This window comes from Falco naumanni, chromosome 15 (genome assembly GCF_017639655.2).
Source record: "Falco naumanni isolate bFalNau1 chromosome 15, bFalNau1.pat, whole genome shotgun sequence".
Taxonomy (NCBI): domain Eukaryota; kingdom Metazoa; phylum Chordata; class Aves; order Falconiformes; family Falconidae; genus Falco; species Falco naumanni.
Window position 1 is genome coordinate 10294766 of NC_054068.1, and position 25572 is coordinate 10320337.

General features: G+C 37.2%; 1 protein-coding gene across 2 annotated transcripts in view; it reads left to right on the forward strand.

The window, feature by feature from the left end:
• BEAN1 (brain expressed associated with NEDD4 1) overlaps positions 1-25572 on the forward strand; it is a 61332-nt gene that overhangs the window by 23034 nt on the left and 12726 nt on the right. For both annotated transcript variants that reach the window (XM_040615083.1, XM_040615084.1), the window contains 2 exons: positions 18298-18507; positions 21128-21269. In XM_040615083.1, coding sequence (XP_040471017.1) covers positions 18298-18507; positions 21128-21269 — 352 coding nt within the window. The remainder of the gene's footprint in view (positions 1-18297; positions 18508-21127; positions 21270-25572) is intronic.

Genomic DNA, 25572 nt, shown 5'->3' on the forward strand with positions numbered 1-25572 from the left:
CTTATTTCTTCTTTTTTTGTTTACTTAAAAAATTATGCTTTGGCCTCCAGTTTCATTTCATGAATGCTCCAAAGAACTGAAATCTCTTTCTGTTTTATTACGAAAATTTAGATTGTTGCAGAAATTACTATCTACTCTTTCCTTATTACAACAATATGCAGCCTTCTGCATACAAAAATGCTTTTGCTGGACTTGTTTATAAATTTAACGTGCTACCTTAGTCTGGGTTACCAAAACTAATGACAACAATATCCTCTTCTCTTACAACTTTTATTCATCCTTTCTAAGGATTAATTTGAAAGACTGCTTCTTACAGTGTTGTTATGTTTATTCAGCATATTTTTCTCTTATTTGCTGACATTAAATTTTATTTAATGCATATTGTATTGCCTGCCGAGGGTCAGTATTTGTTAATCTTGCCCGGTATAAAAATCCTACTCACATTCTACCAACTTCTGTAAGCAGAAATGAACAATGGACGTAATTGAAATAGCCCTCAAGTAAATGTTAATTAGAGCAGAACTTTTATCTGTATACTACATCTTTAATTTAACAACTTATCTTTTTATAAGCATGCAGCCAAAAAGAATAGAGGGTTTAGAAAATAACAACTAAGCATAGAAATCTGGCATACAATAAACATAAAAGACAAGCCTGCACAGCTCTGGCACCTTTTGTCTCCTAGCTAGAGGAATTAGCAATGGCTAATGGAAATCAGTAGCCTTAAGAAAAGAGTATGATCAGGTACTATCGAGCAAAGACGCCAGTGTCAGGTCTTCCTGAAATGGGACAGTTATTCTGATGATGACCTCTCTTGCCCAATGAACTTAGAAAATACTCAATTCTGCTAAATACATCTATTTTCAAGGTAGAGATAATAATACTAAGTTATTTGATAGGATATAAAGAATTACTAGTTCAGTTTCATAGTGGGAAATTATCAGTATTATTGTGGTATTTTGAAACATACTAAAATATTTCTATGTGTGGTTGCATTTTTTTCAGGAAGAGAAGCTCAGGTTTAAAAGAGCAGTTTCTATCAAGGCAGCTCTATAAACCCACAGACAAGAAACTACTCTAGGAGTTATCTTGATATGCCTTGTCCTTCATCTATAATATAAAGTCTACGAATTTTAGAAAAAGCTATTTTAAAACATTTCAGTAATTTTTATTATAACACTTCTACATACAAACTTTCAAAATGACAAGACAAGGAAAAGAGCCCTTCAGCTAGGCAAATACTGTTCCCACAATGTAAATAAGCAAAACAGTGAAAGTTTTTGAATGTGCATCTCAGTGCTCCCTAAATTGGAAAATTTTGCATGAATAAAATCAAGAATGCATTTACAGTGCATAAACTATGAACATAAGCGCTTTCCTGAATTGAGGCCTAACTTCTTTTTCCACATTCTCTTTATAAATAAATAGCAGAATTCAGATTTTTGGCACACTAGCTTTAAGAAACATGAGTTAGAGGGGAACATTATATGCAGTAAAATTTAGAAGATGAAAAACACGGAGTAAATAGAAAACAGGTAGTAGGGCCAGGGGGCATAAAGCCTCCTTGAAATCCTAAATTCAAATATGCCTTAAGTCACGACTGAAATAATTTGGTTGGTTTCATCTGAGTGGCTAACAGAAGAGGCTTGTTCATATCATCACATTGCAAGAAGTGTTTATAGCTGCCAGGCTTTGTTCCAGAGAGAAAATTGGCAAATAAATGTGTGTTATATATAAATACATAGGTAGGTTAGGAAAAAAAAAAAGTAATGGTAGAAAAAAAAGTATTCTCCTGATCCATCTTACTAAGCATCATTGGAAACTCTCATAAACAACAGTAATTCACAGACCTGGTAAATGATGTTTATAAATGAATGAAACCCTGCAATCTCGTCAGTCCTTCTGCATGGGAGAGCCAGAGAAGCACACAAACCAGTGATATGTGAAAGGAAGACTGAAGAGTTCAGAGTCTAACTCAGATGATGCCTCTGGCCTAAAGCACTCGCAAGTCCTTCACCGTCTTTGTAACACTGCACTTGCTCTAACAGTTAACATGGGAAAAAAAGATTCTTTGCTGGGAATTAAGCATCCTATTATAACTACCTTCAGTACAATTACAGGGTTAGCCTTTATTTTCCATGGATTCAGTTGTCTGGCCCCAGGAGTGCTAGAATAATCTGAAGTTGAATTATGTGCCTGTCTGGGATTATGGATCTGCTTGGTGCTTGTAGGTGAGCCCTGCTACTGCAGCATGGCTTTCCAGAGCTGCATCAACTTAGTTGTTTGTGTTTCTGCTCTAGAAACAAGGCCTAGGGACCTGTGCAAGGTCAGGGTGTTGATTCTGCTTCCAGAACAAAATTGTTGTGGGGAAGGTTTTTATTCACACAGTGTGCTTCACACCATGGCTATAAAAAGTTGTGGTGACTTAACTCGAGGAATGGTGCTCTACCAGATGAGGGTCCGGAATGATTAATGCTGGCGTTGCTTCCTGTGTGCCTTTGCTAGTGAAGCCACCAGTCTGCTACTAAGAACAAAACCAAGCCATTCTGGGGATTCTCCCAGGAAAGAGAAATGTCAGAACTGACACAGTGATTGCAGTAATAAGCTGTGTTGGCAAAATTCTTGTAGATGTCACCAAAATGTAAATGAACTCCACTGACTCAGGAAAGCAGTCTCCAGAAGAGACTTAGAACTTAATTGCATTTAGCAGGGAATTACAAATATCATTTTTCTCTCTCCTCCTCTCAGACTGAAACTGTTAGCTCAGCATCAGCAGTGCAGAGATGCATTTCTTTTTCTTGAAACTTGTTTAATACCAAGAGAATAAAATCTATAACCTTGTGCTTGTCAGCTAGCTCTTCTTAACACATACTTTGCTGCAGAAATCCTGATTCTCAATACTAGGAATGTAGTATATGATATAGTACAGCAGAAATGTAGAAGTACATAATTGGTACAGAAACAGAGGTCAGTCGATGAAAATACAAGACATGTTCATTATGTCAATAAGATACAGTGAGGTAAGTCCACAAGCTTTTGTTGAGCTCCAAACAGTTTCTTGCACTGAATACTACCCTGGAGATACTAGTCAGCATGGTCTTCACAAAGTACCATAGAAACCCTATTCTAGAAATAGTCTGTGGAACATGAGTTAACAAGAAGGACAGTAAGTTTACTTGATGATAAAATTGCATGAAAGAGACAGGTATAACACAACATTTTAATTTTTCTTGTCTGGAGAAAGGAAACATCAGGATAAAAAACAAAATACACAAAGATAGTAGAGGAACATTCCTTACATTTCCTACTTTTTAAGAAATATAAAGCAAAATACGAAAAATTCTAACAGGCATAAGCATCATACTTTCACTGTGAAGAATAAATAACACAATAAGCCCCACTACAGAAGAAATCAAAGCATCGGGGCGGGGGGGGGAAGGAAGAAAAAACCCCACCATGTTGCTATAGCAAGTATCTTTTCTCCTATTTTCTATCTTCGTATAACCCATGTAATATTCATTAGAAGGAATTGCTCAGCTCAGCTTAAGAAAACAGTGTGCTGGTAATTCATCCCTCTTCCACAGGTCATAGAAAGTGCAGGAAAAACATGCAGATTTAGAACGTGACTTAACACAGAGCATAACACAGAGATCATGTGCCACAGAAAGTGTCAGTTGGGTTGGATGAAAATCACAAGGCAATTCGAGGGAGAGCAGAGTTAAGGTATTGCCCTTTGGTTGTTGACTTGTGAAACGCATTGAGTTAAAGCAGCGCTCTACACAAATGCATTGGTGTGTCAATTCACAGCTTCAGTGCAATGATCTGTCCTCAGAAGACAATGCAGTTTGAGCAGTGCCAGCCCTTTCAGTCGGCACACAATAAAGTCTTCTTCTGACCAGACTGGATCATACTCATACTAACAGAGGACAGCATGGGATTTCATGACTGAACAAGCCAGTAAAAAGGGTCCGTGTGTCTCAATGTGCTAAAATTGCACACACTTAGTTTACTGTTTAGTCCTTGAGAAATTCACTTGTCTCATGAGAGATGCTAATATCCTTATGGTTCGGTGTTTGGTAACATGCTACTCTTTAACACTAACACCATGCCTTCCCTTTGTAAAGAGAGCAAGCATTAAGGCTTTGGATGCCAAGTTCCTGAGACAGATCTTCTCTACCTGGACAGAAAAAACTACATTAGGTATATACATGGTGGATTTCCAGTCACGTAGCTGTCCATTGCACTGCAAAGTCCGGCAAACACCACATCCTCCCCACTGTGCAGGACACTTTTTTATCCTAACAAGGAGCTAACACAAAAAAGACAGCATTCCCCCAGCACATCTTACTGACACCCTGCTCATTTGGAATCCTACCTCAGTGAAGTGTCTGCTTTTTTATAATTTCATGTTTGGGAATAATTGAGAGATGAGCAGATAACTGAGCCAGTGCACAAGATAATTTGACTGGACATAGTATTGATTCCTCCTATAAAGACTCAGGAACTAGTGGTGAAGACTTGTTTGGATAGGGTAGTAGTAGTAGTCGTTCAAAAGAAATTACAGAGTATCCATGCTTCATCAGTGATATCTACCTCATAGTCAATGTGAAAGTGAAAAAAAAGAAATCTTGTGCTAAATTCATCAGAGGAAATAGGACCATAATTCATACAGCCATAATCATCTTGACAAATATTGTAAATTAATGCATTATACATTGTTTATTACTTTCTATCTCGGTCACAGTCATTTTCTAAGGTTCATATGGATATGTTTCTCTTGCAGATCTTTTGGGTAATCAAACACTGAGAAAGGGCAACATGAAGAATAAACATACACATTATTGGGCTATTTCCAATCTCTCTTCACAGATAGGGTTTATTTCCAAGTAGCATATGAGATGAACAGGAGCAGGGACTTTCAGAACCAAAAAGCTCACTGAAGAGTCTTAGCACTTTCTAAATCAACAAGGTTGCCCACACCTTCACAAGCATTGAGTGCTTGCAAGCTCAGGTATATTGTTAGCAATGAGGCCATCTGTTTTTATCATCAACCCTGCCTTCCTTGGCCCAACCCTAAAATCTGGTATTTTAGGAAACTGTGCAGCAGCTGCTAGTTAGAGAAATCTGTGATCTCATCCCCAGAAGGACTTAACAAGATAGTATTAACAAGTGACACAGTAAATATGAATACATCAATTATTTTAATAATCCAAACAGCATGATATTTCTTGTATCATATGCTGTCAGCACAATGGAGATCAGAGGATCTAAAGTGAAAGTCCCTGCACTATACAATATTCAGCACAGCCTTTAGAACAAATTGTAGTAGGACAACATGCACAGGCTGAATATTATAAAGCTGTAGGTGTAGCTCCATAAAACATACTGGTTATCCTTGTTAACATTTCTAGCACATTTCTCCAATTAATACCACAAGCAGAAGCAATTCTAGAAGGTGGCAGGGGTCCAAACAGGATTTTATTTTTGCATAGTGTTCATACATACCTTCCTTGGTAAAGAATTCCAATCTGTTCCTTTATCTCCACTAGCTACAAAAATACACAACACAACAAAAACCACAAACCAAAAGCACACGACCAACCAACCAGCCCACACAAACCACCAAAAACCCACACCTAACTTCAAGTAACAGTCCTTTACCAATTTACAATGGAAGGCAGGACCTCTCCCTTCTCAAAGTCAGGAACAACGTATCACTGTAGTACAGTTTCAAGACACTCACACCACTCTTGATTAAGACCCCTCAAAAGATACCTTGTGATACACAAGACAAGAATGAGTAGTTAAAGGAACTACTTGATACATGTAGACATTTCAAACCTTTCCCATTCAATGTTTTTCCTCAAGCTTCAGGACAGTGGGCACTTCAGATTTAAAAAAAATAAAATTAAAGCCATCATAAAAGTATCCACTTTCCACTGCCATTCTAACTGGGCATTTTGCCAGTACAATTATATCTAGGATATGCTATGAAGTCCGTGGTTTTATAAATTCTGGGAAATAGCTGTTCACCTGCTAGTGCAAGGTAGCATATTTATTTCAAAATTGCTTTGAGGTGATAGAGCAATTCTGAGTTTACATCTAGCCTCTACAGCAGATCAAAAACTTTCTGTTAGCTTTTAAATAATCAAAAGCTCATCTCAGCTTTTTGCATATTTCACTTGCCAGTTATGATAATCATCAGGAGTTCATGCTTACATTAAAGCACAAGAGCTTTAAAGAGAAGACAGTCACCTTTCCTAAGCTTATTTTTGTTCAATTTCAGCAAATTAATCAGTCATTGCGTTGCTCTTGCTTTAAGCAATTGAAGTCTAAGGCTTCCATGTCGTCTTAGCATTCACTTGGTTCACTTATTCAGCTGACACACAGGCTGGTGATCTTCAGTGGAGGCCTCAGATTTCAGCCGTGTGTCTCACTGGACTTTGGACAGGCGACCTGTGGAGATCGCTAGGGTAAAATGTGAATTCCAGCCCTGGGGTTCAGTCATGGTTGTTGTTACTCTGTCCCCTCCAAGAGCCATAGCACCTTTTCAGAGGAAGGAACCAACTTTCTATGTTGTTCAAAGCTCTGTGGCTGCTGTTGGAAGAAATTTTCCCCAAGGCTTTAATTGCAAAGTCATTATGAAGATAGCATCCAGCACAGATGACACATATCCCATTGTATTTTGCTAAGATTTGATACTTCTCTAGTAAGCCTGGAGCACCATTTTCCCCATTTTATTACTTTCAGTGCTACATCAATTTCATGAACAAGTCTTTTTCAGAATAGCATTCGCTTTTCTCCTGCTCACATATTGTATTTCTACTGTGTCATATAAAATAGGACCTGTTTTCGTGCTGTCAGTTTCTTCACAAAAAAGATTGTTGTCAACTAACATAAAGAATATATAATTTCAGGTTGCTTTTAATCTTTGAATGTCTTTTAATCTGATTGTTCTAAGAAAGTGAAGATGTTCATATACTCACAGCAGAATTGGCAGTGTGTCCAGCTATCTCACATAAACATTAGTTCCCATAAGAGCAGGTGCATACAATTTACATATGTAAATTTAGCAATATCTTTAAGATGGTGATAAATTCTTCTAATGTGAACTCTTTACATCACCCTCATACTGAAGGACATTCTGAGTTTTCCTGTGCTGCACAACTAGCATGTAATATGTACCTTTTTGGTAGGGAAGAATTATGTTCAGTTAATTTTAACAGAAACACCTTAACGGGCCACATCACATGAATCCTCTTGGCCTCTTTATAACCCTAACAATGTAACTCTTACCTGCCAGCACAGTTCAAATAACAATTAAGGCAGGTAAAAGGAAACTGAAGAAGGGGTTCCTTTTTTTTTTTTTTTGTGAATCTTGTTTGATTTGTTAATCAACAGTTATAAAATCCCTGCTGTTAGCAAGTATGTAGGATGAAAATCCCTTTGCAGTCATCAGGATAACCAGGAACAGAAATAACTTTATTTTCTGTTACAAAGTTGTTTATACCTTTCTCCATATATTTGCCCATGCACTTAAAAGCGGATAGAAGAGGATTTTACATCAGCCTAGATACTAGTTTCTCCACCAAGAATCCCGCAGCTTTTTTAAAAAAACTCTTTTTTTTTTTCTCCAGTGGGTAAATGGGAACAATTTAATATTCATAGTAGAAATTCATCCGTTAACAGAAGTATTCCTGAAAGAGTTTTCATTTGGGTAGTCTTATTAGAACCACCCTTACAGGGCACACTTATTTTCTAGGACTGAACCATTTTCTGGTCCCTTTTGTTTGAAAGGCTACAAAAACTAGCTACCCTTAAAAACAGTCGGTATTCCAGGTAAAAACATTGTCAAGGCTGCTATGTGGGCATTGCCGAGGTTCCAATCTACACGCAACACCATTCATTACAAAGGGATTTATAAAAGCTTTGTAATTCAAAATTTTATCAACTTTCCCATAATGTATACTTACTTAAATGGAGTCTAATCTAAGAAACAGTGTGCTCATAGAAAAAGCCAAAGTTTTTGTTCTAGCGTTACTCTGCATCTTTCTACTAGTATTCTTGCTCAGTCTCATTCGGTAGCAACACAGAACAATGCACAGTGCAATTTCTGCTTCCTTTAGAAATATATTCTTTTTTTAAAATCCTCTTTGAAAATAATAAATAGTTTAGTTTTAAGAACAGGGAAGAACACCCACAGCCTGGACTTCTAATTGCCTGGAGAGAAAATGGTGCAGCATACACAGATGTTTCTCAGGGCATCTATAAATATCAGTCATCCTCAGCTTATGTCTTCTGTTTGAGGAGCAACACAGAACCTCTTCTGACTTCCCAGCAGATAAGAAGGTGTAGCTACTTCATCTCTAGCAGCTGTTGATGTTTACCCTATGCTGAAACTCCTTGAAGTGGAAACTGCATTTTATATTTAACATTACACATATACACACTGGAGTTTATACAGGAAGGTGAATAAATGTACTTTCCTAAAGGCTACACCTGTCTGGGGTTTTGTTTGGTTTTAAAGTCCTTCCTCTGCCATTTCAAATGGAAGAGCAACCAATATCATGTTATTTATAAGAAGGAACTACGTAGAACCTATAAAATAAGCTATATATGCAAGGCAGCAGAATGTTAGGCTACTGCAGGAGAAACACCACCACCTATCAGCTGGGAGGGAAGTTACTTTTTCTAGCCCTTCAGTGGTATAAGTCTTCAGCTCTGCCAGCCAAGAAATATGGGAGAGTGCAGAATACATGTGTACCAAGCAGCCCCTACACACTGCACAGCATACATACGGAATGGTGTTTGGCTGTATGGCAAGTCCTGCACTCTGGTTTACCAATCCTCTAACCAAACAGGTCTTCCTACTATAGTACGAAATAGGGATTTTAAAGAAAGATATTCCCCCCGCCCCCAGTTTTTCAAATATAAATGTTTGAGCAATTTAATTTCAATAGATCTTTCAGTGTCCTTGAATTTTGGTGACTCCTTCAGCAACAAGTGATTGAAATCATCCCAAGAATCAGTATCTGGTTTTGCTGTTGTTGACATTCCTGCAGCCATCTACACAGGAGCCCTAGTCCTATTCAGACAAGATCTGAGGGAATTAAATCGCTTCTTAATGGTGTAAGAAAACTCCTTGATTTATGCAGGCAGATACTGCTGTAGCTTTTACAGATACAAATGATAATATAAGTCATACTATAAGCTTCGTATACTCTGTGACATCAACACCATAATTCATATGAAAGTGCATAACAGCACTGCAAAAGCATTTTAACTATTTAAAAAAAAATCAAGTCACCTTGAAAGAAAGACTGAGATATATCACATATGATATCACCTCTTAAAGAAAGATCTTTGGATTCCAGCATTTGTTAACAAGTTTCTATCTTAGCGCCCAGTTCCTTAATATAACTAGCTAACGAAGATTTCATTATTGTCATTATTTTCTAAGCAGTAAACATCAATCATTCCTCTACCTATTTTTTTTTTAGATTATTACTATTAAAGACTAGAGATGAGGATGGAAAAAGAAATAGGACTATTTCAGTAGAAAAAGTCCTAAATAAGAAGCAGCACATAGCCACAAGCACTCTAGAAGCGTTCGAGGTATATACAAGGTGGATATGATTCTGAAGCTCAGTTAGTAATTCAGTCTCAGAATTTTGTTGCAGATGTCATCTTTATTAACTCTTTTCCAGTTTCAAATCACGTGAGCAGGTTAATGATTGCTGAAAGATGCAGGTTAATAGAACCAATAGAATAGTTCAGTGCAGCACAAGAAAAACACAAAACTTCATAATTTAAAAAGTCTCATAAATTTGAGCTAATTTAATAATAATCATAAGTGGATACGGAATTTACAGATTCATAAATGCATATGAATTTATGAAGCAGGCATTTTTACACAAGTCAGCTGCAAACCACTTGTTACGGTTAGAGCTAGCAAATTTTTTATCACTGCCTTTTCATTTTCTCTGGGGAGGTAGAAAGTAAAGTTTGTAAAGAATGGAACTTTTCTGCAGAAAATTTTGCTTTTGGGTTCCCCGCCCCCCCACCAGTATAGATCAGGTCTCCTGTCTGGGCTACATCTTCCATGAGCTGTCATCTGCCCTGTAGCTACATCCAGTTCAGACAGAGTTTAGCCTCCTAAAGGGAAGACATGAGACATCTAGATCACATTTCAAGCAGACAGACTGCTGAGGTAAAATACAGAATTATTTGCCAATTACTTTTTTTTCAAACCTTTCCCTCTCAAAATAAAAATTATTGTATTGCTGTGGTTTTTTCCACATGCTATATGAGAAGGCTGTGTGCCAAAATACCAGTTTCTCACAATAAAAAAAAAAAAATAATACTGCTTTTGCCCTGGTCAAGTCACTACCAGCCTAAGTTGGATCTGAGCTTATGAAGGTAACTTTGATAGGCAAAATAGGATTCTCATCATACTTATTTCCAAGCCCTAATACAGAGTTTCTGAAAAAAGTAATGGGTTTGGGTCCTGCTTAAAAAAACTGTATTAGTTCAAAGTTGTTTGTATATGAGAAAGTAGGGGAAGACATATATTGTCCATCACAAAGTGGGCTACTATACTTGCAGAGTGATTTGTTTCACTGCAGTGGTATTTATCATGTTGATAAAATAGACCATGGATCTGAAAATCGGAAGATTTTTCCTGTTAATTTGAAACAGCACCTATACATGCTGCTGTGACATCAACATAATACCCTAAAGCCACAGTATCTGAAAAGATTTATTTTCTGAGCCCTTATGCAGCCACATTCTCTTTGCTTCTGACATTCTCAATTTGCAGGCTGCTGGTGATCCAATCTTATTCATTCTGGCTCTATAATAAGGATGTCAATGCAAGAAGAAAAAAGTCATTATCTGATAGCCAGCAGACATGATAAAAAGGCAGAGTTAGATATCTCAGAGGAAAGGCCACCCTTTCTGCCTTGGATGAGCTTCTCAAGGTCGTGGGCGGCTTTTGTACCTGTAAGTATGCTTGAAATTCACTTTAGGCTGAGTGCATCAGATAAAACTGAAATGAACCTATCACATACTCTCATGTCTGAATAAGGTTTTGATTTTTTACTATTAATCAGTGAAAAATTTTAATTATGATTAGAACATATATATGCCGTGAAGATGATCAAAGAGGTAACGTCAGCTGCAGAGAAACTTAGTCTAAATTTATGGGTCCTTTGGATTATGCTGATCTCTCCCATGACAGCAATAATTAGACAAGACTAGTTAACCATTTGTATATAAAGATTTTTACCCCAAATTTTAAAATAATAATGACTATCATCTGGTTTGGGGAACTTTAAACGTCACAGTTGCAGCAGCTGATAGCAAAAATTTATTTATTCAGCAACTTTGTCAAATAACTACCAAGTACCATTCTAGAAGAAAACTACCATCAAGCGCACGTTAATGGGCTCTCATAAGCAGTAAGTGAATGAAAGTTTGAGCTGTAATATATACATGAGCTGAACTAGATCAACCAGTCTTTCATCTATGAATAAGTATACCATACAAGCCACAGTAAGGGAAAAGTTTGAAGCAATCCCTACACAGTTATTATTGAATATCAATTGTAGCTTAAAAGGTAGTTTAATTTTATGTGTGCAAATGAGAAAAGCATACAGAAGGACAACATGTGACCAGTCCCTAGGCTGTAGGTAGCAGAGGCAAGCAGTGAGAGAGAATTAAATATGCTCCTGGGCCTCCTGACCTGAAACTTCTTTTCCCCATACTATTTCTATGGCTCTTGTAAAATTGATTTATAGAAAGGACATTTCCCAGATTATTCTAGTCTTTCACTCTTTTGCTTGACTTTGTTACAAGACAATAAGATAAATGCAGAAGGATCAATAGCCTTGCCTGTTCTTAGCAGCAGCATCAGTTCCTTTTAAACACTATTTAAACATTAAACAGTTTTTACCTGCTTTGTGTATCTTTCTAGAATATGGGAAGAATCTGATGCACAATGTTCCCATAGCTAAAGGAATATAATTGGTGAGCTAAGTGGGTTTATTCTTTTGGTTTTAAAAACACACAGATCTGAGTTTGCATTGTAGCATGACAATCTGCACTACTAGTAGTTCAGCTGCTTTAGAGGGCAAGAACCCAAACATTCAATGCATTCAAATATTAAAGACAGTGCCACCTAATTCATTACACTGACACAAGTAGCCAGACCTACAAAACACTTTCTTTAGTGACAGATTTTCTGTTTTCCATACTTTAATGATAGTTACAAACTCCCTGTACTTAGCTTTTAAGTTTTTCTGGGTCCCTAGTCATTCCTACCTTACTAAGCTGCCATCACAGCTGCTGTCGATCTTATGTGATGGAGCACTCAATAATAGGTGTGCCAAGATTAATCTTTCACCAAAGGCAAAAGGTAGCCTTGTGAGAAGACAAAAAGTAGATTGCAAGAAGCTATTTGAGGAGAACCTAGTTTCTGCCCTATCCATACTTGTCAGAACTAGTAAAAAGCACAGTAATTTGCTCTTTTTTCATAATGGGGGGGGAGCATTCAGTTCCCATTTTATCATTAAGTGGACTCTTAACAAGGGAGTCAGCAAAAAACATAGATCCATCCAAAGCATTCCATGGAAAATGCACTGATTTCAATATCACATCTGACAGATTTGAGCTGTTCTCATAATCTTTTTCTTTTATGGAATTACTGAAATCTTCTTAATACTTTCACTACACCTACGGATTGGAAAGGTTAACAAAATAAAATCAAAACTTGTTAAATTGCCATTCTGTTTAAAACTGGCAGGTTATTTGCACAAAAAATGAAAGTTGAACCGAGTATAAGTGTAAATCAAATACAGGCCAGATTTGGATCTGAAGCCACTCCTAATGTATACTTGGGATAAGCAAGGTAAGTCCTGTAAGCAGGTAACATCCTGGCATTTATCTAGCATAAGTGAGAGGTTACAGCCTTCCTCAGGATCCAGATGGAATAACTTTGAATCCAACAGAGACTTTTTTCTTCTTTTTTTAAGATTTAGCTCCTATGGGAACTTGCATTCAATGATTTGAATAATATCCCTCTCTTCCTTGCTATAGTGATGCTCCCTACAAAGCTGATGCCTGTGATGCAAAACTTTTTCAGTTTGGTTTTATAATGCACCTACCTTACTGATTTTGTGAGCTCCTGCCTGGGAGCTACAGAAATAAGCAGTGTGATAGCAGCCTGATAGCAGCTGCAGCCAGAGGCTTATTTCACAGTGCAGCAGCAAGTGCAGAATCCAATTGGTCACTCTTGGCCAGACTAAATCACCTTTGAACAGGAACCATTTATAAAGGCAGAATCAACAAAATCTTCATCAATTCCACTAATTTAGCTTATCTGTGTGCCTCACTGGGACCTCTCAACTCCTTCTTGCCATCTGTCAGTCTGCTCCCCTTGCTAAAGAGACTGCGTATATTCTCATACTATCCCAACCAGGGATTAAAAAAAAAAAAAAGATACCAGAAACATGCTTTGAATTGCTTTGGTATTTGAGACTTTGTCGTAATCATTTAAAAATCAAAGCATATTATTCACTATGCTATACTGAGCTTCCTCCTACTCATTTCTGGTCCTGTACACTTTGTTAATATAGCATATTTGAAGGTAATAGGAGGCACTAGATCAACCCTAAACAACTTGTACTAACCTAAGGCATACGTACATGTAATACAACATTGTTCTGTCAGTGTGCTTCAGCTCTAGTTCGGCAAGTAATCAGTAAGGCCATTCTGTCCTCAGGCAAGACTTAACTGAGGCTGGCAGGGATGTAGAGGCATATTCTGCACACAGAATCCTTCCAGTACAACACATGAACACTTCATGAACTGTTCATGCACATTTCAGTCGAGAGAAAACCACTCCACGTCTCATCCTCTCCACCAGTGATAACATGAATTATCATCTTTATTAAGATGATAGATTTTAAACCAGGGGAAGATACTTGCTTATCTTAGCAGATCCAGCTTTAAAATAATCTTTGGTTTTTTAAGGGAACAAAGAAAACCGTATTAATTACAGAGACAATCATGGCTTCACTAGAGCTGATTCACCTTCAGAGGAAAAAAAAACAAAAAACACCAACAAACCCAAACCAACAAAAACACAATCACAACTATTCCAGTATTTCATTTGTATGTAGTGTTGCCCTTCTGTCTCAGCTGGGATAGAAGCAGGTAACAGTGAAGAGAGAAGCCACTCCTAATAAAGGGCTACATCTTATTTGAACCAAGCTCCCATGACACATCTGCATACCCAAGACATTTTACTCTGACAGGATCTGACCCAACTGAAACTTCAACATTACTTACTGCCAAGTCAGAAAGGGATGAGAAATGTCCCTTCAAAGACAGTTAATGAGAACGAGAAAGCACAACATACACGAAAAAAGTCAGTTTGTGCTACACCTCCTTCAGTTATGTGGAGTTACTTTACAAGTTGGTTTATTGAGAGGCAGGAGCACTGGGTAAAATAATATAATGTGATATTTAAGGGATTTTGCAGATTGATAATTTATTGTCTAACACTGAACGGGTAGTGTAGGTAATTTTCCACTAGTACTCTCATTCTAAATTGTTCGCTCAGCCATATGTGCCCCTTGTGTTGTATTCATGGCTGCAACAGCCAGCATGTTCCATTTGTGCCGTGTCTGGTTAGTTACACAACTACTATTGCTGGATAAAAGCAATGGTTTGTGCATCCAATATAACTCATATTTAGAGGATTACATATAAAGTATGACATTTATGGATATATTGTTTACAATTTGCAGTTTCATGGAAAAAATACAGCCTACCTCAAAAAGAAAAAAAAAGGTTAGTATTGCTGTTGTGTTTATGGGCTTCACATACATTTCCAGATACTTCTATTCTGAATGAAAAAACATTGCATTTTTATATACAGCAATGTACAGTTTATCAACAGAAGATGTATTTGGGCAAGAGGAGAAAAATTTTTAAGACATTCCTTTGCCAGAAGTAATGTAGACATCGTTTACCTCCAAAAAATTAAAACCCAAAGATTTTATACCAATATAGCATCTCATTCTGTATTTGTTAGTCACCTGAGTAATTCCCATAGTAGTCAGTCAGTCTGTAAAGTCTAGAGGACTAGACTCAGTGTGTAATTTAAAATAATACCGTAAGAGAAGTTTATCTACTTCATATTATTTTAGGAGCTAGGCTAAAGGGAGTTACTCTTTCCTTCTAATAAAAGTAATATTTCAATATATCTTGTCTTTACCAAAGGCTGCGTTCAATTAGATTAAGAGCATTAAAAACGAGAAAGATTCATGATGGTGAGAAATTGGAGATAACATAGACAAGATTTGGAACAGCTAAAGAAGCCCTGAGAACATGCTAGATAAATGGGCTGTCTTGAAATAAAAAATAACACCTCAAGTACAGGTGGAGAGTGTAAGATAGAGGAATTTCTATCTGAAGTCACTGCTAACCTGTTAAATTCCTATAAAGCAAAACAGGACCAGATATTAGTGTTCACACTGGGTGGCACCACAGGAATCTCCAAAACAGCCAATGTGTTAAGATACCAGTTGGTTTCCATACACAACTGAAAAAAAAAAGAACTAAAATGAGGGGGGTGGACGACCACACACCACAAAACACTGGTCTACTCTTCTTTAGACAGTCCCTTCGTGGTAAGAGGATCATTTAGAAGTTTTCCAAGTTTCAAAAGATTTCAAAGCAGCAGTCACTGCAGCAGCCTCTTTTCTTTCCCACTGAACTTGACAGGCAGTTTTATCACCAACTCCAGGTCCAGAACTGGATGCAATACCAACAGAGATAGTTTAAAACAACTGTACAGATGAGAAACATGATTACAATTTTGTAAACTGAGGAAGTTTAGTTCTAGTGCAAGGGCCCTAAGATTAGCAGGACCTACCCCTCAAGCATATCCCATACCTGAAAACTCTTTGCACTAAGAGTATTCAGTAGGACAGCTTTTCATACCCTTTTGATTTAATGCTACAGAATCAGTTCCACTATCAGAAAATTCAGTTTTCTCTTTTGGCATAAAATGCTTTATAAAAACTCAGCATATTTCGTGGCTGTTTATCTTAATTACTCATAAAGATTTTCAGCTAACAGTCAAGTGCTTCTAAAAAATTAACAAAAACCCTACTACATGCTAATTCCCGAGGTTTTTTATATTTCTAGTCAGTTCTCTCCATGTCAGGCGTTAGCCAATGATAATATACATTGGCTTGAAGCCATCATCATCTTTTTAAGCTTATTGTGACTGCAAGACACGAAGTGGTATATCCCAAAGGAAAAGAGTGGGGAAAACACTGCTGAAAACTGTCTGCTAACATCTATCCACGTAAAAAGCACTTGCACTTCTAAAACCACACATTCACTTTACAGAACATTCAAAAGAGCAAAATTTTGTTAGCCTTAGTTTCTGTAGGAAAAAAAAATCATTTATCTGTTCAACTGGCATATAGCCAGATATAAAAATATATCCATGCCATATTTGAAAGTTAGTCTTGGTATATATGCATCTCCAATAATTTCTTGCATCAATAAAACTCTCGTTTACTCAGTACGTAGTCTGATCCTGAGCAGCTAAAGGGAGATTTCTTTTTAATTTCGGGGCTTGGGGGGATGGGGTGGTGGGGTAATAAACTGTGGATTAAGAATAGGAAAATGGGTGGTTGTTGCAACTTCTTTTCAAGACCTAGGCCTAAATTTGGTTAACTTTACTGCATGCCCAAACTTTTGTCCACAAACAAACATATGGAGCCTTTTACTTAAGCAGGGATTTCGGCTGCTGAAGTCCTGAAACCTTATTCCTATCATTAGAAACATTTACCTCCCCTCCTTTAGCAGTACAATCCCCCATAAATACATCTATGGTCCATTAATTCACATGTATAAACATATTTCGCTCTGATTCTCTAGAGAATACTTACTGTTTGATTCTCTTTAGGTTGTCTCCAAAGGATAGTTGGCTTGGGAATAAATTACTGTAGTTATTCTGACTTTTCATAGTTTGGGATTTTTTTGCATTTTCCATTTTTCTCCCTTAAGCAGATTTATTATTTAACTTAAATAATACATCTAGGGATTTTATTTTTTTTTTACCGGAGGAAAGCATTTAGAGTTTTGCCACATACAACTTGAGTGCATTTTGACTGAAAAATCAGAATGGGGTGGAAGTTAGCGTAGAAACATTGCTGTGTAGAACTGTTTGCCTGGAACAAAGGCACACAAGCCAGATAGAGCTCAGCTTAGTCTGTGGTCACCTGCTGAAGCACAGGGTACCTACTGCACCACAGTACTTCTACACTGTTTTAAGGTGAGATCTGCCTGCCTGTGTAGCTCCTTCCTTACACAGTATCAGGCCAAACTAGGGAGGATGAAATGAGAATGACTGCACTAAACCCGACCTCTCGGCAAGGCATGTAGCCAGTTTGAACACTGGGAAAGCCTGGACTAAAGCACAGGTTTGGCACCATCCCTGGGTTACTGTTTAAATATACGGGGGACCCCAAAGGACAGTAAACTAAGTTTATTTACTTTCAGGTTTTTAATGTGTAAATTTCAAGTGCTCATTGTGATGCTTTTCTATTTCAACAATTTATTAGATGTTAAGGCCAAGAGGACTACCACATTGCCCAAGCTTCTGCCTAGTAATAAGCCACACCTTTGATGAAATTCCAGTGCCTCACTAAAAATCCTACTCAATTAATCTCTTCCCCTCTCCGCTCCAAATCAGTTTTTTGGGATGCTGACACATCCCACAAACTAAAGCATGCCCTATGCTACAAAAGCATGCTCCTCCATATCACTCTTGCCTGAAACTTTGACTGGAAAACCTTGGAGTCTTTTCATACCTACTAACAACATGCAATTCTTCTGTTCCACTTGGAGCCCATGTTGTTGAGTTTTCACATTCCTCCTTGTGTGTTTAAGTTCTTTCAGCATCAGTCAATTCATGATACAAAGAATCTTTCCAGGAATAAGCAATCAAGATTATGTAACATACATATTGACTCTAGCAGGATATTCCTCAGTAACTGGGAAACAACTGCCATGTGACTTTCCCAGAGTCAGTTACTAACGGCTTCAGAAAATGGGCTAATAAATAGGTTGTCCATAAAAGTGAATTTCTACGATGGGTCTGTCTCAGGCTGTCTCTTAGGGCTTTGAAAGCACTTAGTTTTGGCATCTGTATAACCATACTTTGTAAATGTCTCTTTTCACAACTGACACATTCTTTCTCTCTCTGCTGTGCAGAAGTTCACTTGAACCAGAGCAGCCCAACCAGTGAATTCCCCAGCTACGGTGAAAATGGAAATGATACCAGTTTACTTGTTTCACCCCTTCTGGTGGCTGGAGTAGTGATTGGACTTGTGCTGTTTCTGTCCTGTGTTACAATCATTGTTGGCAGTCTGCGAAAGGACGGACGGTTAAGACACCCCCATCTGAGGAGAGAAGCTGTTTATGGTAAGATACCCAGTTATAGCAAGATAATGCTTAAATTTATTAATATCTGGTGGTAAAGGCAACAAGGAACATCTGGCTGCTGTGCAAGGGATAAAAAAATAAATTAAAAAATAGGATAAGTAGGTCACAGGCAGCTTTGAATTCACATAGTACAAGCTCTGTAGTTAATGGTTAAAATAAACAAGGCCAACACCAACAGCATTTCTTAAACAGCTTATTTTCCCTTGATAAGGTATAAGATTTCTTCTCCATCACTAGACTGCTGGTAGTTTTTCATATCCTATTACAGACTTTGTATAGCATACAATATAATTTCTATTTGATGGAAAGCCAGGAATATTTTCACTTTTGCAGTGTGCACCAACCTACAACAATAAAGGGGCAATTATTTCTTCTCTGACCACAAAAGTTAATAACTGGATATAAACAGATCAGGGCATCAAAACATCATTACAACTGTCAGCATCATTAATGATGTCATCGATGACATCAAAGTCATTACAACTGTCAGCATCATTAAAGAGACTGGCTTGCTGTCAAAAAAGTGCCTATTCCTGTTCCCCTATTCCCTGACAAAACTCCCTGTACTTTAAAAGGGTTTGGGAATATGGAGGAGTTAATTGTATAATTATATTTTTGGCCAGTTTGGGGTTTGCTGACCAGAAGTTAATAATCACATTGTCAAAGAAATGACAGAATCAGATTATTTATATATTTAAGGAAAAAATAGTTACAAAAAGTTACTTTGTAAGTCTTCATCTAATAAAAATTCAAATGCTAAATAGATTAAGGAATTGGGTGGAGCATCAACATTTGTGTCATCTGTAGTTAGGCTCCTACATTTGCAGTTTGTTATGAAAGTACAGTTCTTTGCATATTGTTGAGTTTTTTTCTTTATATAGAAAAGATAGTAATAGTGAGCCACATAAAAATACATTGGCTCAAATCTTGATTTTGCTGACATATATCAAGTATCCACTAGTCAACTGTACTGCATTTAATTATTTGGACTAGAAATTTGTATGTCTAAAAGAAAGAGTTCCTAAGATGAGTTTGTCCACCTGGAGCCAGGAATAATTATTTTTGGCTTTTCCAGAAACATTTATCCAGATAAGTGAATAACATCTATGTTTTGGGAATAAATTTTAGACTCCAAAAGAAGTGAAATGCAATCTCCTGTGGTAACCTAAAGAGGGGAAAAAGAAAAAAAAAAAAACCCAGACAACTAATGTCTACTAATATTGTAACATCTGTTTTTCCTACCTTTCAGCAGCTAAATTTGGGATTAAATAGTTAAACCCAAATTGGACTTACTGTTTTCCCCATGAACAGTAATATTTTGGAACGATAAAACACTGACCATTAAGATTCAATCACTACATTTAAATCTACTGCTATGTTAATTTCAGCTCCTTTTAAAACCCTGAGGCCAGGCAAAAACATAAAGGACAATTTTCAACCTCCTTGTCAGAAATAGCAGTACTAGAGAAATGGAGAAATAAAAGCATGGTGATATTTTCAGAGAAATTCAAAAGAGTAATCTTAAACTATATTTTGCCAGTCTACCCAAGTGAAAATTTTACATTAGCACATGCTAGCCTAATATCTCAGCATGGCCAGCATGGGAGCCGCGGGAATCACTGTGAAGTTGGCTTTCTTCATTTGTTAAGCAAAAGGAAAGCACAGTGCGCAACAGACAGGATTAGTCCTGGTAAATTCCTTGAGAATACATTGGCAGAGGTGAAAATTGCCAGAAGGAGGAAGAGGCAGTTCTGTGAGTCCTGCCCATTACCCTCTGTTGAGAGACACTACTTCGATGTCACTTTAGCAGCTGGCCCTTCCCTCCAGGTACTTAATGCATCAAGGAAAAAGGAGGGATTACTTTATTTGGAAGCCGGGGGGGGGTGGGGGGGGGGGGGGGGGGGGATGGTGTCATGGGAGTAGTTTGTTGCATTTCCACAGTGTTTGGGACATTCTTAAGATAATTTACCCCAGAATGTTGAGCATTAGCTAACTATCCTCTAAGACAGAAAATATCACTAACTTCTTGGTATTTGTGGAGCTATGAAGCTCTTGCATGACAGCATTAAGAAACTTCTGAAGCAGGCAGCAGAATGATCTTTTCTCTACTATTTTCCAGCTTTCCCCCTTTCTGGGAGTGTTTTTGAGAACAGCATTTTCTCAAGACACATATCTACAGTCACACACCTAAGCCTCTTTTTAAAAACCTTCACAGAATTAGCAAGGTTTCAGTGTATGCAACTCCTGGCAACTTCAGCAATCCTGCTAATATTTGAAGCTGCATGCAGCAGAATCGACACTCCTTTTCAACCTTTGAGGCACAAGAAAAGCTTTAGATACTTGCATCTTGTAGGGCAGCACTAACTATATAGTGCCTGTGCAATAACCTAAACCACCAAAGTTCATCTACAGATGATGCTAACTTGCACTTAAAGGAATAGAAATAGCCTGGGAAACCTGATTGTTCCAGAATACCAGTAATTCCTCTGCCTGATGTAGGTTTTATTTTCAAATTTGTGGCAGTTATAAACAATTATATTGTCTCAGAGAATCCACCATGGAGGAAAAGAGCAGCAAGTATTAATTGCTTGTTTTCCAGCTCCAGATGGTTTCTCTTATGGTGGCTCTTTTGGAGAGCTGAGATCCACCTGCATGGAGGAGTTTCCCCCAGCTTTTGATTTTGGTTCCTATCTGGATACACTTTCTCAGGTCAACGTCATGTATCCTGATTCACCTCCACGGTAAGCACTTTTCTAAGTTATAGTCCTGTAATTGCAAAGGCTAATAAAGAAGAAAGTAAAACTGCTAGACCTATACCCACTATAAAAATGCAGGCCACACAAACTCTAAATACAGACAGACTTCATTTAGTTTAAGTTTGAATTTTCCATAGCAGAATATATCTTTATTAACTAAAGGCATGTGTGCAGCCAATTCTCATTTTCTAATACCTTAAAATGTATCATATTTATGGCATACTACTGAAACACACAAGTAGAACTACTTATGAACACCTTTCTTTGAAAGAAATTATTTTAGAAGTCAAAGTTTCAATTCCAAGAGAAAAATACACGCCAATACATACTTTTTTTCAAGAACTTTCAGGTTACATTTATTACTGACCTTGAGACTGTTCAGGTCAGAGTAAACAGGAAAAAACAAAAAGGAAGAAAGAAGTGCCAGAAACCTTTAAAACTTTCTGTATTTTTTCACTAACTCTCACTTCTCAGCTTTCTTAACCCTAGTATTCCATCAGAAAGCAGAACTGAAGAAAATATACCTTTCTGACATACCTACTAATTGTACTTAACTTCCTAATTTAGGATAGGACGAAAATTGTTTGGAGTTGTATCTTGATCTTATATTAGTAATCTGCAAAGAAGGATGATGCCATTTTAGCTGTTTAACCAAAACCTGCTCTGGAGAGCCATAGTGGCATCTCTGGAGAAGAGCATCCTTCAAATATCAGGCAGTTCTAATTGCCTGGGGAGGTAACATCACTAGAAAAGGCTCTTTCCAAAGATAGTTATTCCAGAAATTGTATAGCAGTTCCTTCCACATTTGTGTGCCTGCATTCACAGGATACAAGAATAGCCATCACTAGTGACAAAAGCTGCACTTTAGGCCATCTGTATCTCCTGTGTGTGCCTCATGAACTCTGAGGTTAATAAATGAAGGAATTCAGTTACTCCCTCCAATGAACCAACAGAAATCGCTTTAAACAGAACATCACTTCAAGCTTTCTGTAGTTCTCTGTCTTACAAACAGTAAATAATGGTTGAACAGGTGTGACCACCACCACGACCCTCCTTTTTTTTTTTCTTTTCTTCCTTTTAAGCTGACTCTGGTTTTAGTTAAACCAATATATAAGACCAGCCCTTTTGTTACTGCTTGTATACATACACAATATAGAGCAAGTCAGTAGTATGAACATACAGTATATAGATATTTGCTTTTTCTGTTCCATGCATGTTCTACAGGAAACCCTTTATGTATTACAAATCATACTATATCATAAATGAGCTTCTAGAGATTGTGTAAATATTTTAGCAGAAAGCTCGCATGTGAAAAAAATATTCTGAGCCTGGCATCCAAATCTGTAGAACTTCATATAAATCCACTTAAAAATTTAGACTGGTTTTTGGACCCACACCCACGAGCCTTTACTAATAAAAGCCAGCCAGCTGACACCCAAGCAACAGCTTGAGTGGGCAGTTGGCCAGATTTCTGAGAACAAGCTCAGACTCTGTGAACAAGCTCAGAGAACATATTTCTTTAGCAGACAGGTCTCCTAAGATTATACCAAAGGTTGCTTCCATTTCCATTTTGAAACAGGCCCAAAGATGGATTTTCCACCTCTATGGAGTTCTCTGTTTGGAAGGAGATACATAAGTGATATAGGGTAGCACTAGATGATCCATGCTTTCCTGTAAATCCCCCAACTACTTCTGTAATAGGCCTACCACAAGTTATCTTGTGTCCTATCTTGTTCTAAGAAACTATTGTGGGACATCAATAGTAGGATCACAGAGACATAAAGGCGTCCAGCCACTGCCTCCTCAAGATTCCCTTCTGGGCTGAGCGGACTGCATCCCCCAGGGGCCCAAGATATGGCTCTGCATACACAAGGAAACACTGCTCATCCCATCAATTGCAGTTCTGCATCACAGGTCAAAAGCAAAGATTACTGTTACAGGTTTTGTTGTTTTCTCATTGCTACCATAGTTAAATATTTTAGAAAAAACAGCACTGGCAAATCATCAAAATTTTACTAAGTTTTATATCTTAGCAACACAATTTGGAGAAAACTTCAGGAAAAATAGAGCTTAGCAGATGGCTGAAAGCAAAGCTACGTAGAGACATTTAAACTTACTATTAATACATTATATAGTCTATTGTAACTTTCAGTTCACAAAATCATTGGTTGAGAAGCATTGCATGAATACACTGCTTTATGTAAAAGCCTGAAACATTTCTTTATAGCTACCTTTACACTCTCCTTCATGGCATAACACCAAAGTATATTTTTTCTAATTATTAGAGCATGCAGATTATTTGGACTGATGGGTGCTAACAGCAGGAAAACTGTCAGACACAGCCTTAAAGCATAAACAAGACATGCTTGTGCATTTAAGATATTAACTCTCTGAGATCAATCTTGGTACATATGATAATGTTTTGAAGAGTAGTTTTACTGAAATGTAGCACTGGCTAAATTAATGCAATTCCTCCTTCTAATTCGTGTAGTTCAACATGCAATTTAAAGCTAAACTAGCATGCCCAAAAGCTAATAATGCAACTGTAGCAAAAACAGAACAGAAATGAAGAGCAGCAAGGAAAGCAACTGCATTGGCAAATGACTCGCAATGCATGTCTGAAGTGAAAAAAGTTCCGCGAATGAAAACTAGTGCCCTGCTGCCACAAGCAGACACCAAGGCATTAGCTTCATTTAACAGCCTGCAAGAGGCAACAACATTAATCACTGCATACTAGGTGCTGCAGAGCTGATTTTTTTTGAACATACCATTTTTGCTAAAACCGTACTTCCTGAAATTATTTCAGTAGAAAGCATGACACCTCTATTTGGCCAAGAGGATGATTATAATCAGTCTAGAATGTTTTCATTAGATTTTACAGGTGAGCTTTAAACCATGAAATGAGTGGCAAAGGAATTTTAGGGGAAGGCTGATGAAACAAAGAGTCAGAGTACCCACTTCTACAGCTGAAGGAAAGATAACTGTCCAGAACTGTCCATTGTCATCTCTTCAGTTGAAAGTCCAATACAAAATATGATTTACATAAAAACTTTAATTGGGAAATTAATTTATGAAAAATGCCTTGGTATGTTAGTAATTTAATTACTTTGATATCTAATCACAAATTTCATTTGAGGCTCAATTTGATTCTTACATTAGATTTTACATTAGATTTAGAGGAGTATGAGCTTTGTCATTAGCCTGCCATAGTTGCAGGGTGGTTACAGAGAAGCTATTTGGTCAATTTGTCTTGACAGCCTAAAATATACAGTGTTCCTCCTGTCCATAAACATCCCATTAGGATAATTAATGACTTTCTAATGAATCTCAGATCTGTGTTAACATCTGTCAGATTGATTTTACATGGGGTGTAGAAGGGAAATATAAAGCCAAAATACAGCGGATATGAACTAAGCCGTTTCAAGATATTGGGGGTTTGTATTTTAGAGTCTATTTCTAACATGTACAGATACTTGTAGCAGTGCTGGAGGTTAAGTTAACGTTTCACAGTTTGTGTTACCAGAGATGGCAGAGTATTTGTTTGTAAGAAACTTCAGTCACCTGAGACAGATGATCCAGGTGATCTAGCAACAATTATAAACCACAGAATTCTTCTCCCCCCAAAATAGGAAAGTTGAACAAATGTAACCAGGGCAAAATAGAAGAACAATCTCCATGCAACATCTTAACTATCATCATAGTAAATATGACTTTGAAAGAAATACTGGAAAGCCTGTAAATCCAGTATTTGCTAATTTATTCAATATTCATTGTGACTGTATGTGTAAAATAATCTAATTGAATTTTTAGTATCTTTAAACTTTTAAGAAGAATCAAAGAAAAAATCCAGAGTTTTATTTGGAATTACATGACAGGCAGCAAACCTTTAATGAAAAAAGTATTCTGGAGTTTGATCAAGATGTCTGTAGTTGTCATTTTATATATTCCAAACGCATGCTGTTGACACTGTGAAGATAATACCTCTGTAGAGAGAAATCAGGAGCTCGTGCTCATGATCACTGTGCCCAGAGGTTGTTGTAACACATGCCCTTACAGTAAGCTTTCCTAATTATTTTTTTATATGTATGTAATAAGAAAGCTGTTTAAAAATATTTGAGCATACATGTTTTAAATGGCTTGAAGTACAGTACCAATCAAGGACTAAGTAAATTAAAAACAACTGCATTTTCTTTATGAGAGTCTCTAAAATCTGAACAATGAGGAGATTTAAGGTTCCCTGTATGAAAGGAATTTTACCAACTTTTCACCTTTTACCAGAGGAAACACA